Source organism: Bidens hawaiensis, unplaced genomic scaffold (assembly GCF_021521415.1).
Source record: "Bidens hawaiensis isolate Kalapana, Puna unplaced genomic scaffold, B.hawaiensis_p1.1 tig00000458_1, whole genome shotgun sequence".
Classification (NCBI taxonomy): Eukaryota; Viridiplantae; Streptophyta; class Magnoliopsida; order Asterales; family Asteraceae; genus Bidens; species Bidens hawaiensis.
The window spans coordinates 2,626,033-2,637,842 of NW_027491030.1; the positions used below are offsets into that span (position 1 = coordinate 2,626,033).

Consider the following 11,810-nt stretch of genomic DNA (forward strand, 5'->3'; position numbering starts at 1 on the left):
TGGACATGGCTTGGTAACTATGAAGGGGTTCACTCGGTGTGTTCGTGTAGGCAACTAGGCGGTTAACATCTTCAGTTCTAGGTAGTTAAGAGATTCAGTGGAACAAATTTGTCCCTTTAAATGGGATGCACCGTTACCACAAACGTGTTAAGGCGCAAAAATTTATCAACGGGATTAAACATAGGGCTATTCAGGATTCTCTGCAATGGAAGGATTGATGCGCTTTTAAAATGTAATTTTGCACACGAGGGACAAACCTCTTAAAATGGCCAATCATAACCGATAGTTTTTGGACACTGAAATTTGTAAAAAGTCAAGAGATCCACATTCTGATCAACCATTACTCGACATGTGTCCCAACCATTTCCCTGGCTTTTTATAAATTTCAATGTGTAAAAAGTGACGTTTAAGATTAGCTTCATACGCTACGCCTACGTAGTCAAACATGTCTATTATTATTATTACTATTATTATTAAACTAAAAACTACGTCAAAGACATACCCTTTGATGAGACGCATGCTTCCCACGTGAACAACCCAGTCCAGTCCAGTCCAATTACCGAAGCCGTGATCTTGGCGCCAGCTAACCCACACCAACCTATCACATCCCGCCATGTAATCTCACATCAACACCCGATAAGCTTTTCGTCGAACATGTGGCAGGCATCCCATTTCCATTACAAATCCAAAACACTAAACTCCACCAGTCCACTCCACCGTACCAATGGCTCACACGGCCACCGGAGCAACCACCTCTCTCCTCTCTATTCACCGCCTCACCACCACCACCGGTTCAACCGCCAATTCTTTCTCATCTCTTCGTACGTCTTCTCCGTCACTCTTCTCCACACGATTGCGTTCCGTAATCCGACCGATCAGAGCTTCTTCGTCTACTACGTTCACCGAGTCTAAGGATCTGAAGGTACGGTCCGTACGGATAGTTAGGTTATTTAAATTGTAATTTATAAATATTATGTAGTGAAAAGTTGCTCAGTTTTGAATCTATGAACGTTTTTTTGTATAATTAGGTTTATTAAATACAAATTAAATTAACTTGCTAATCAAGTAGTGTAATTATATATACAACATATTGTAATGATAGTGTAGTGTAATTACAATATAGTGTAATTACACTTTGATGTAATTGCATAATTGTATATATTAATTACACTATTTGATTCTCACAGTAGCAGTTAGCAGCATGTTAATTTAATTTGTATGTTAACGTGCTCAGATTTGAAATTTATGAACGTTTTTTGTATAATTAGGTACGGATAATTAGGTTTGAATTTAATCAATCTACAATATTATGTAGTGAAAACGTGTCTAGATTTGAATTTGTGAACGTTTTATGTATACTTAGTTACGAATAATTAGGTCTGAATTTAATCAATTCATAAAAATAATGTAGTGAAAACGTTTTTCAGATTTGAGTTTATGAACGTTAATGTGTAAGTAGGTTAATACGATTCCTACGAAGCCGATTGAAGGACAGAAGACCGGAACGAGTGGTCTGCGAAAGAAGGTTTGGGTTCTGTTTCATTTTGTTATGATTTTGTGTTTTCTGTTGATGTGGATTGATCTTTCATGTTGATTTTGGTTAGGTTAAAGTGTTTATGCAAGAGAATTACCTTGCAAATTGGATTCAGGTTTGAATTTAGTTGTTTAGTCATATTGTGAATTGATGCATGTGCTAGGGTTTTGTGATGGAAGTGTAGTTGGTTTTGTGTTTGTGATTAGGCGTTGTTTAATTCGTTGCCAGCGGAGGATTATAAGGATGCGTTGCTAGTGTTGGGAGGTGATGGTAGATATTTTAATAAAGAAGCTGCACAGGTATTTAACGTTATGCTTTATGAACTGATTAGTATGCCTGATTTTCTGATAGATTAAATGATTGTCAATGCAGTTGATTATAAAAATTGCAGCTGGGAATGGAGTTGGTAAATTCTTAGTTGGCAAGTGAGTCGATTGATGCTTTATTAGAATTATTTTTATTGCTGCTGAATCGTAATGTTATGATACTGTCATTGAAGGGAAGGTATTTTGTCAACACCTGCTGTATCTGCCATTATAAGGAAGAGAAAGGCAAGTTTCCATATATGGTTGTGATCTATATACCAGGAACTGAAGTTAAATTAAACGGAATTCATAAGTTTCGTTGCATTTTGCAGGCAAATGGTGGTTTTATAATGAGTGCAAGTCATAATCCTGGTGGTCCTGAATATGATTGGGGCATCAAGGTGGTTATTTGATTATTTAGTGCTTGTATTTTTTCATTACAAATTTGGCATCACTTTTGACTTCCTTGGTAGATTGGTTTTATCCATTATATAGTCATTTAGCTTGATTGGTGTTAGAATTTGGTATATGAACTTAATATGGTTAACTGCTCCAGGTTTATTAGTAAGTGTATCTGACACATATTGTTGTTACTTGTACAGTTCAATTACAGCAGTGGGCAACCTGCTCCAGAGTCCATCACTGATAAGATTTATGGAAACACACTTTCGGTATGTTCTCTCTTTTATTTGTACAATTGCCTTGTCTGCTATTTTTGTTTCTGAATACATACATGCATGCATATATTTGCGTAGTATATGGCTTGACTTAGTGTGCTGCTAGATTAAACATTTTTTTTGTGACATTAGGTAAAAAGAAAGTTTTTAGGCTTAATATGTAAGGCCCCGTTACCGGTAGCCCTACTTTCGTGTTGGATTTACTCATAAACGCAGTTCTAAATATCAGAGTTAATTAAAACATTCGCGGAATATAAAAGCTTTCATAAAACATTTCATAACAAAACACCTCTTGTCTTAAAACAACATCTTGTCGTTCAAAATAAACAAAACATTAAACTTAAACGTCTTGCGTCTTCCGATGCCAGCCCCTTATTCAGTGCCAGTGTCTCCTCACGCGAGCTGCCTCATCCTACTCACCTGCGTGCATACTAAAAGTCAGCTACGCTGAGTGAGTTCTAGTTAATCACATAATCATACAATACCTTCTTACATTTCATATTTAACCTCTTAACTTTCTTACATACACACGTAAGTGCATATACTTTCATTCTTACCTTCATACTTCCTTTACATACATAATCATACGTTTTAAAGAGCCTTTCGCCCTGTAACCTCACAGATATTAAAAGGGTCCGGTCCCTAACATCATAGATATTATAAGGGTCTGGTCCCTAACATCATAGATATTATAAGGGTCTGGTCCCTAACATCACAGATATTATTAGGGTCTGGTCCCTAACATCACAGATATTATAAGGATCTGGTCCCTAACATCACAGATATTATAAGGGTCTGGTCCCTAACATCACAGATATTATTAGGGTCTGGTCCCTTTGTTTCGTGTAACTGTACAATACCTGTTCATACATGCTTTCCTTGACAATAAGTGCAATCTCCGAAGAGCGTTCACGTACCATCATCATAACATACATACATTATGCATACATCATATATTCATACATACATCATATCTCTCATCATACTTATCAATCATATCTTAACTACCACCTGACGGTTCATGCAATATCTGAAGATCGTTCACGCACCGTCAAGCAATCATCATACGTAAATCATACAAGGCATACACTTATCACTTAAGATAAGTGTATTCACTATCACATCGAGTATGCACACAGCCCCGAAAACATAACAAGGAAGTGGGGCTAGAAACTCACCTCAAGGCGGTTGCGTTCACCGTTTACGGTTATCCCCTTCTTTAGCTGTGCGCGACTAACTGTATAATAATTATACGTAAATAACTATCACTACACATCTCGTCTTTCTAGTTTAATTATTACCCTCAACGAACGGGGGTCCGGGGGCAGCGCCCCTGGCAGCGGGGTTCTAGGGGCGGCAGCCCCTAGCGGGGTCCAAGGGGCAGAGCCCCTGGCTGGGGTTAAGCTGCCAGGTCAGCTTGGAAAAAATTTATCTTCATTAACTGTCTTAACACATTTCCCATTAGCATTTTGAATCATTAATTAATTTGCTACTTAAAAGTTCAAGGGCCTAATTGTAATTAAATCATTCTTTTCTAAGTCCAGGGACTGTTATTGTCATTCAGTTAAACTTCTAATTCGTTATTGGTTCATAGCGAATTGGATTATCCTAGCGAACTGGTTCTTATAACGAATTGAACCCTTAACGAACTGGACTTCTTAACGAATCAGTCCATATAGCGAATTGGACCTTCTAATTCGTTATTTCTTTTAACGAATTAATCATAATGAATCAAGGGTAATTCGTTACCCTTTTCCCTTAACGAATCGGAGACGAATCATAGGCGAACTAGGGCTAGTTCGCTGTGCCCCCTTATGCGAATCGACTAACGAATCATCCTCAGTTCGTTAAGTCCCCATAGCGAATCACCCTCAGTTCGTTAAGTCCCCATAGCGAATCACCCTTAGTTCGTTAAGTCCCCATAGCGAACTAGGGTTAGGTCAGGAATGTCAGAACATTCCCTGACATTCCCTTTAACCTCGTACCACTATTCCGGCGCCGCCTTTCCGGCGCCGCCTTTGCCGGAAAGCCGCTGGAAAAACGCGTTTTCATCGGAAAAACGGGTTTTAGCTCGTTTTTCACCGTTTTTACATCCCGTTCGATCCAGATCTGAGCTAGGGTGACTCCTAAGCTCATCATAGGTTCGGTTTATACCCGAATCCACCCGGATCTCGTGACTTAAATGGTTTAACGGTGTCGGCTCGTCGTTTCATGATTATATCTAACGGATTTAAGCTCAAACAATAAAATACTATCATTACCTCGGGTCGGTTCTCGGTTTCCTTCTTGATATCGGTTTAGAGAGAGAGAACTAGAGAGAGAATCTTAAGTGTGTGTTTTGGGTGGTGTATGGAATGTGTGAGAATGAATTAAATGAGGGATTAATGGTTTATATAATTATGGATCATGGGCTTAGGCCCACGGTCCTTTCCTCTTTCTTTCATAATCCAAGTCCATAATCCATCTCCATTTAACCCAACACTAGCCCAACTCGTATTCTATTTCTCTAACCGATAACGACCCACTATAAAATAGACGATATTTATTCTATTAATAAAATCGAAATTAGGATGTTACATAATAAGAAAGGTTGTTTAAGTTTGCTGGATATATTACTTGTCTTTTTTTAAAGTTTCCCAGAAATCCAAATTTTGGAATATGACTTACTATGTTTATTAACAAATCTACGACAACTTTGATATAATTTGAAATTTGAAGCACTTCCATTAGATGAGAATAACCAAAACCGTAACAAATTACATTTTTTATTCCCTTTGTTCAAAGGATGTTTGATTCCTTAGTTCTTAGAATCATTCAACTCTAGTAAAACTAACAAAGAAAAGGGGGGGTTTTTTCATACGAAATCCGCAGCAATATTTTATGTTGATATTCTGAAAATTCCCCAAACCGGTTTTTTTATCAAGCAATATGAAGTGGAAATTTTTCTAGTTTTCACAGGGGAGCATGATACATGTATGTAATTATATTACAGATCTACAATGTCAACCAAAATTATTGAAATAAGAATTGCCCACAATGAATCCTAGAAGACTCCGAAGTATTATGATCAACAAACGGCACACAAATGATTATTGTCATACTCTTGTCTTTATTTACTCAAACCTTCAAAGTTTTATTAGAATTTCTTGCACAGTACTCCCAAAACTCAGAAATTTGACTTTTTTTATACAACAGGAAATAAATAATCGATGATCTTTTATGTGATGGTGACTTTATAAGCAAAAAAAATGAGAAAAGTAAAATTTAGGCTGATGCTTAAAGATGGCTTATTCTATAATGTTTTTTTTAGAATTGGACTCGATAAGTTTTTTTTAATAGAATTTAAGAAAATGAATCAACACGATATAGGAAGAGAATTAAGTAAGTTGTAAGCTTGCCGAATTCTAAACCATTCCCTTTCTCTTTCTTTTCTGGAATGAATTTCTCATTTATGTTTTTCCATTTTTTGGTGTTCTTCAAGTTATGTGTGTTTATAGAATTGGATTAGTACTCACCTATAGAGGCATAGAGCCTATGGATGTTAAATGGGTCATGCTCATGGGCTGGTGGGTCAAATCCAACATGAACACGGAAATCTGACACGAACATGAATACGTGACGAGCTCAAAATTGTCACGCATTACACACCAACCCGAACACGACATTAATATTTGCGGGTTACCACAAAGATGACCCTTTTAACCCAAAACAACTTTTTTGTTTGTTTGTTTTTTTTCCCGCGTTTTGATACTCTACAATTGCATTCACAACCAAAATTATAAAATAATTATGTGCTTATTTCTCTTTTCATCTTGTAAATTTTGGCATAAAATTCCAATTCGTTTCAAGTTAAGATATGAATATACATATAGCCTTTAAAACTTATAAAAATAAGCAGGTTAAATGGGTCAACCAGCCAGATCGACTAGAACAGACATGTTTGTGGGTTCAACCAGAAAATAGACCTGTAGAGACTAGTGGGGCCCAAACAAGGATTTTGGTTATTGCAGATCAGTTTATTTTGTATCCAAAATGGCACTCCGCATTTCACTTGGCTGCATATATGATTATCAACTATTTTGGAATTGGTATAACATATAGTAGGGCTGTGAGAATGCAGATTTATGCATATCCAATTTGTACCTCTGATATTGAATTCATATCCATATCAATACGCAGCAGATGTAAATCTATTTCTGATATACAATACACGTCAATAATCATTATACATAAAGTTTGATAGGGCATTGATGATTGGAATATCATTCTTATCTGAAAATTTTCAAAAGTTACAAAAGTTTTGGTTTATACAAAAGTTTATGCCAAAGAATTTTTGGTTGAACAATTTTTTGGACAAATTTGCATTTCTGCTCAATTTACCATGTGGGGTTTTTTATGGTAATATTATGTTTGTATTGCATTGATTCTTTAAAGAAATTAATTTTCATACTTCCGCAACTGGATTTTAATTTCTATTACCTTCTGCAGATATCTGAGATAAAGTTAGCTGATATTCCAGATGTGGATCTATCTAGTGTTGGAGTTTCACAATATGGCAACTTCAGTGTGGAAATAGTTGATCCAGTCTCTGATTATTTAAATCTAATGGAGGTAAATAAAAGATTTCAACTATAATAATTTAATAAGTACAATATTCGCTATACAATTTTGCTTTATTTATTTGTTGTGCTTTTGCAGGAGGTCTTTGATTTTTCACTAATCAAAAGTCTAGTTTCTCGTCCCGACTTCAGGTACAAACAATATTGTTATCCTCTAGCATGTTAGGTTTTTTTTTTAACTCTGTATACTTATATTTTTAATCTAATGTTTTTTTAATTTTTTTCAGGCTCACATTTGATGCAATGCATGCGGTTACAGGTGCTTATGCAAGTCCAATTTTTGTAGATAAACTTGGAGCTAGTCCGGTATGTTATGACAGTGTAATATCTTATAATTATGTAATAGTGTATATTATTGAAGTCAGTATCTTAAATTTGTAAATGTAGGATTCAATATATAACGGAGTGCCTCTAGAAGATTTTGGTCACGGTCATCCTGATCCTAATCTGACGTAAGGGATTTATATAATTTAGACATTAGAACTTTATATATATATATTAGAAAGCTTTTAAACTTTTTTATTTTATAGATACGCAAAGGATTTGGTCAACATTATGTATAGTGACAACGGGCCTGATTTTGGAGCTGCAAGTGATGGTTAGTTACAGTGATAAATCTTATATTAATAACAGTAATTTTAGACTTATCTAAATTTTTCATTCCAATATATATTTTCAGGAGATGGTGATAGAAATATGATTCTTGGTAGGCAGTTTTTTGTGACGCCTTCAGATTCTGTTGCTATTATTGCAGCAAATGCACAAGAATCTATTCCATATTTTAAAACTGGGCCAAAGGTAAACGATTTTACAATTTCATGAATTTCATGTGATGTTTTAAAAACTTTTAGCTGAATATAGGCCTGTAAACGAATCATACATTCAGTGAACTAGTGAACCGTTTGATGGGAAGCTCGTTTATGTTTGTTAGTTTAATAAAGAAGCGAACATTTTGTTCATTTAGTTGAACGGACGAACAAGAACATATGTTTCATTCGTTCATTTATGTTCGTGAACGTTTGGTCATTTAAATTTATTTATGTGCTCGTCAATACATTTATTTAAATTTTTAGGCCTATTACAATTTAGTCTAGTTTAACTTTTTAGGCCCAAAAACATTGTTGTTCACATTTACTTTAAATGGTTCTAGTTCAGTTTGGTTTGTTCATCCATGTTCAGTTATGTTTGTTCACTTACGTTCGTGAACCGTTCATTTATAGTGCTAACAAATGAATATAAACGAAAATTAGCACGCCCACTCTCTTAATAAACAGACACGAAGAAGAAAACTTCGTTCATTTAATTGCTCGTGTCTGATTGTTTATGAAAAATATGAACATGACCTCTTCGTGTTTGTTTGGTTCATTTACATGTCTAGCTGTAATATATGTAGGGTTTAGCTCGGTCTATGCCAACAAGCGGTGCTCTTGATCGTGTAGCTGAGAAACTGAATCTTCCTTTCTTTGAGGTTCTTTTTTATATTCATTTTATTTTTCTACATTTTAAACATTATTTGTGACTTCAACTAATTATTTTTTAGAAAAAATTGCTTTTATTGTTTACAGGTTCCTACTGGATGGAAATTCTTTGGAAACTTAATGGATGCTGGAACGTTATCAATTTGCGGGGAAGAAAGTTTTGGAACGGGTTCCGATCACATTCGTGAGAAGGATGGTATATGGTATGCGTTTTTTTTAATTTAACCCAGTTATTAATTATTTTAAAGTTAATTAAATTGTAATTATATATTGTGATTTACAGGGCTGTGTTAGCATGGTTGTCCATTATTGCATACAGAAACAAAGACAAGAAACCAGGAGAGAAATTAGTCTCGGTTTCCGATATTGTAAAAGAGCATTGGGCTACTTATGGCAGAAACTACTTCTCTAGATACGATTATGAAGTAATCATTATTATTATTAATTTTAGAAAACATATGTTTTCATGTTACATGCTGACATTGTCACTGGTGAGCCCAGGAATGCGAGTCGGAAGGAGCTAATGAAATGATTGATTATCTTAGAGACTTGATTTCTAAAAGCAAACAAGGAGACACATACGGTTAATTTAACTTTTTAATTTTATCTCATTTTTGTAAATTTTGAAATATGCGTTTAATCTTAGTAGTGGTATACTGTTGCAGGCGATTATACTCTTCAACTTGCTGATGACTTCAAGTATACCGATCCAGTATGTTGGTGTATTTACAAATTTAAAATTTTGGGAATTCACATTAGTTGAATTTTTTTAAATATCTTGAAATATATTAGGTAGACGGGAGTGTGGCTACAAAACAAGGTGTTCGATTTGTCTTCACAGACGGTTCAAGAATCATATTCCGTTTATCGGTATGCAACCACCCACCCACCCACCTAGGCTTGTAAGCGAACCGAGCTTTCGGTGAAATGAAGTTTGTTTGTGTTTGTTTTTTAATAAACAAATGAACATGAATAAGAGGTTGCGTTCATTAGATTTAAACGAACAACACATGAACACATGTCTTGTTTGTTCATTTATGTTCATGAACTGTTCGTCTAGATATTAATGAACAATTATAGACGAACATGAATACGAAAGCGTTCCATTTTTTCAATGAGTGAACATGACAAGAAAATATGTTCGTGTTTGTTTGTTTGGCTAAAGTTAGCGGATGAACACGAGCAAGCCTTATTCTTGTTCGCTTATATTCTTTTTCTGATAAGCAAATGAACATGAACAAAAAATTGTGTTCATTAATTTAAACAAACAAACATGAACGAAAAGTTGTGTTTGTTTTTTTAAACGAACAAACATGAACAAACATTTACGTTCGTGAACCGTTCGTTTAGATATTAATGAACAAGCATAGACGAACACAAAAACGAAAATAGACAAGTTCATTTTCTAAATGAACGAACATGAACAAGAAAATATGTTCACGTTTGTGCGGCTTAAGTTAATTGAACGAACACGAGTAAGCCTCGTTTGTGATTGCTTGTTTATGTTCTTTTTTTCAATAAACAAGCGAACATGAACACAAAATTGTGTTCATTAGTTTAAACAAACAAAAACAAACAACTGTGTTCATAAATTTGAACAAACAAAAACATGAACACACATCTTTTTCGTGAACGTTTGCTCATCTATGTTCGTTAACCTCTCATTTATATATTAAGGAACAAACATAAACGGACTGTCAGACACGAACAAGAACACATTCATTTTCTTACCAAACGGACATGAACAAGAAAATATGTTCGTGTTCGTTCGTTTGTTCAGATAAAGGTAAACGAACGAACACGGACAAGCCTCATAGGAGTTCGCTTGGTTCGTTTACATACCTACACTCATCCACCTACCTACCAACCTACTTTTTCCTTTTACACAACTTCATTAAAAAAATAATTTTGTAAAATATATTATAAACTAGGGGACTGGATCAGCGGGTGCAACGGTTAGAATCTACATAGAACAGTTTGAACCAGATGTTTCAAAACATGACTTGGATGCCCAAGTGGCACTGAAACCCTTGATAGGTTTGTAACTTTGTATAGTCTGTTCATATCTAGTTACTTTGATTATGTTGTGTTGTCTTGCTCCTATTGGTTGATTAATTTATGTTGTCATGTTGTCAGATCTGGCACTAACTGTCTCAAAGTTGAAGGATTTCACTGGCAGGGAAAAGCCTACAGTAATCACATAAGTTCTGATCTTCCAAGGTTAAAAAGTCTCTTCAGAAATGCCATTGTAGCAGGTGGTCTTCCACTTCCACTTCCTCATACATTATTATCCTATTTATATATATATATTTTTGTTGAGCTTTTTATTCTATAAATAAGAATCTAGTTCTACTACTACTACTACTAACGAAGATGCATATTGTAAATTTTTATTTAATAATATTTAATTAGTACCGTAGAAGGTCACGTGACGATGAGAATAAGCTAGTCGCTACTGCCGTTTACCTAGTCCCGCTAGTTAGACTATAAGGGTGTACTCCTCACTTCGCTTCACTCCACTACGTGCCATGTTAGTGTCACGTCATACTGCATTTTCTTCCACTTTGTTAAGTACTCCACTCCCTGCTCTCCTCTTTTTTCATTTTTTTAATAATATAATAGTTTTAGGTTTTAATAATATTCATAAAAATATTGTGAATAGTATTCATAAAAATAAAACAAAACTTTAAATAATATCAGGCTTTTAATAATATCAATATAACTAAAATAAAACCTAAATTAAGAATTTTAGGCTTTACATTATGTGAGGCCGTGGGTCCGTCAGTGTATTGTTCATGACAAAATGTCGTGCGTGACAAAGGATCCAGGGGTTTTACCATAGTGGACCTTCGGGCAATGGGTTTTTCTTAGAATTAGCGGACATGGTTACCAGTGCCGTTTATGATTGTTGGCTAAGATGGTCTTCTGCCAATGGATGTACCTGTGGCCGAGCTTTGTAGGTCATTCAAATTTAAAAATATTGGTAATAATTTTAATCAAACACCATTCCGTATCCCATTCTCCTCTCTCTCTCTCTCTCTCTCTCTCTCTCTCTCAATATGAAGCTTTAAAGCTATTGCCGGTGGTGAAATGAGTGTGGAATTTAGATTCCCAGCAACTGATCTTGTTGGGCGCCTGGGCGGCCCCAATTTGAAAGGGGGTTGGTGTGTGGCGCCATTGCTCACGTACGCTAGGGA

The 11,810-nt window shown here is 35.3% G+C and overlaps 1 protein-coding gene across 1 annotated transcript; it reads left to right on the forward strand.

Annotated features, from left to right (window-relative positions):
* Positions 1-521: 521 nt before the first annotated feature.
* LOC143628205 (phosphoglucomutase, chloroplastic-like) lies at positions 522-11,035 on the forward strand. The gene is made up of 22 exons (XM_077097853.1): positions 522-922; positions 1,460-1,525; positions 1,605-1,649; positions 1,741-1,833; positions 1,907-1,959; positions 2,034-2,085; positions 2,172-2,240; positions 2,442-2,510; positions 7,005-7,127; positions 7,215-7,267; positions 7,363-7,441; positions 7,523-7,587; positions 7,666-7,733; positions 7,815-7,933; positions 8,529-8,603; positions 8,701-8,816; positions 8,897-9,038; positions 9,115-9,196; positions 9,279-9,325; positions 9,406-9,483; positions 10,545-10,650; positions 10,750-11,035. Exons 1-22 carry the CDS (start codon positions 725-727, stop codon positions 10,815-10,817), a joined length of 1,866 nt encoding a protein of 621 aa, XP_076953968.1. The 5' UTR covers positions 522-724; the 3' UTR covers positions 10,818-11,035.
* Positions 11,036-11,810: the final 775 nt, after the last annotated feature.

What these genes read in the sequence shown, in the direction of transcription:
- LOC143628205 (XM_077097853.1), top strand. Translation starts at nt 725, where the DNA reads ATGGCTCACACGGCCACCGGAGCAACCACCTCTCTCCTCTCTATTCAC. An exon ending in TCTCTAGATACGATTATGAA is followed by an intron (nt 9,039 to 9,114) that starts GTAATCATTATT and finishes TGGTGAGCCCAG; the next exon opens with GAATGCGAGTCGGAAGGAGC. An exon ending in GAATCATATTCCGTTTATCG is followed by an intron (nt 9,484 to 10,544) that starts GTATGCAACCAC and finishes ATTATAAACTAG; the next exon opens with GGGACTGGATCAGCGGGTGC.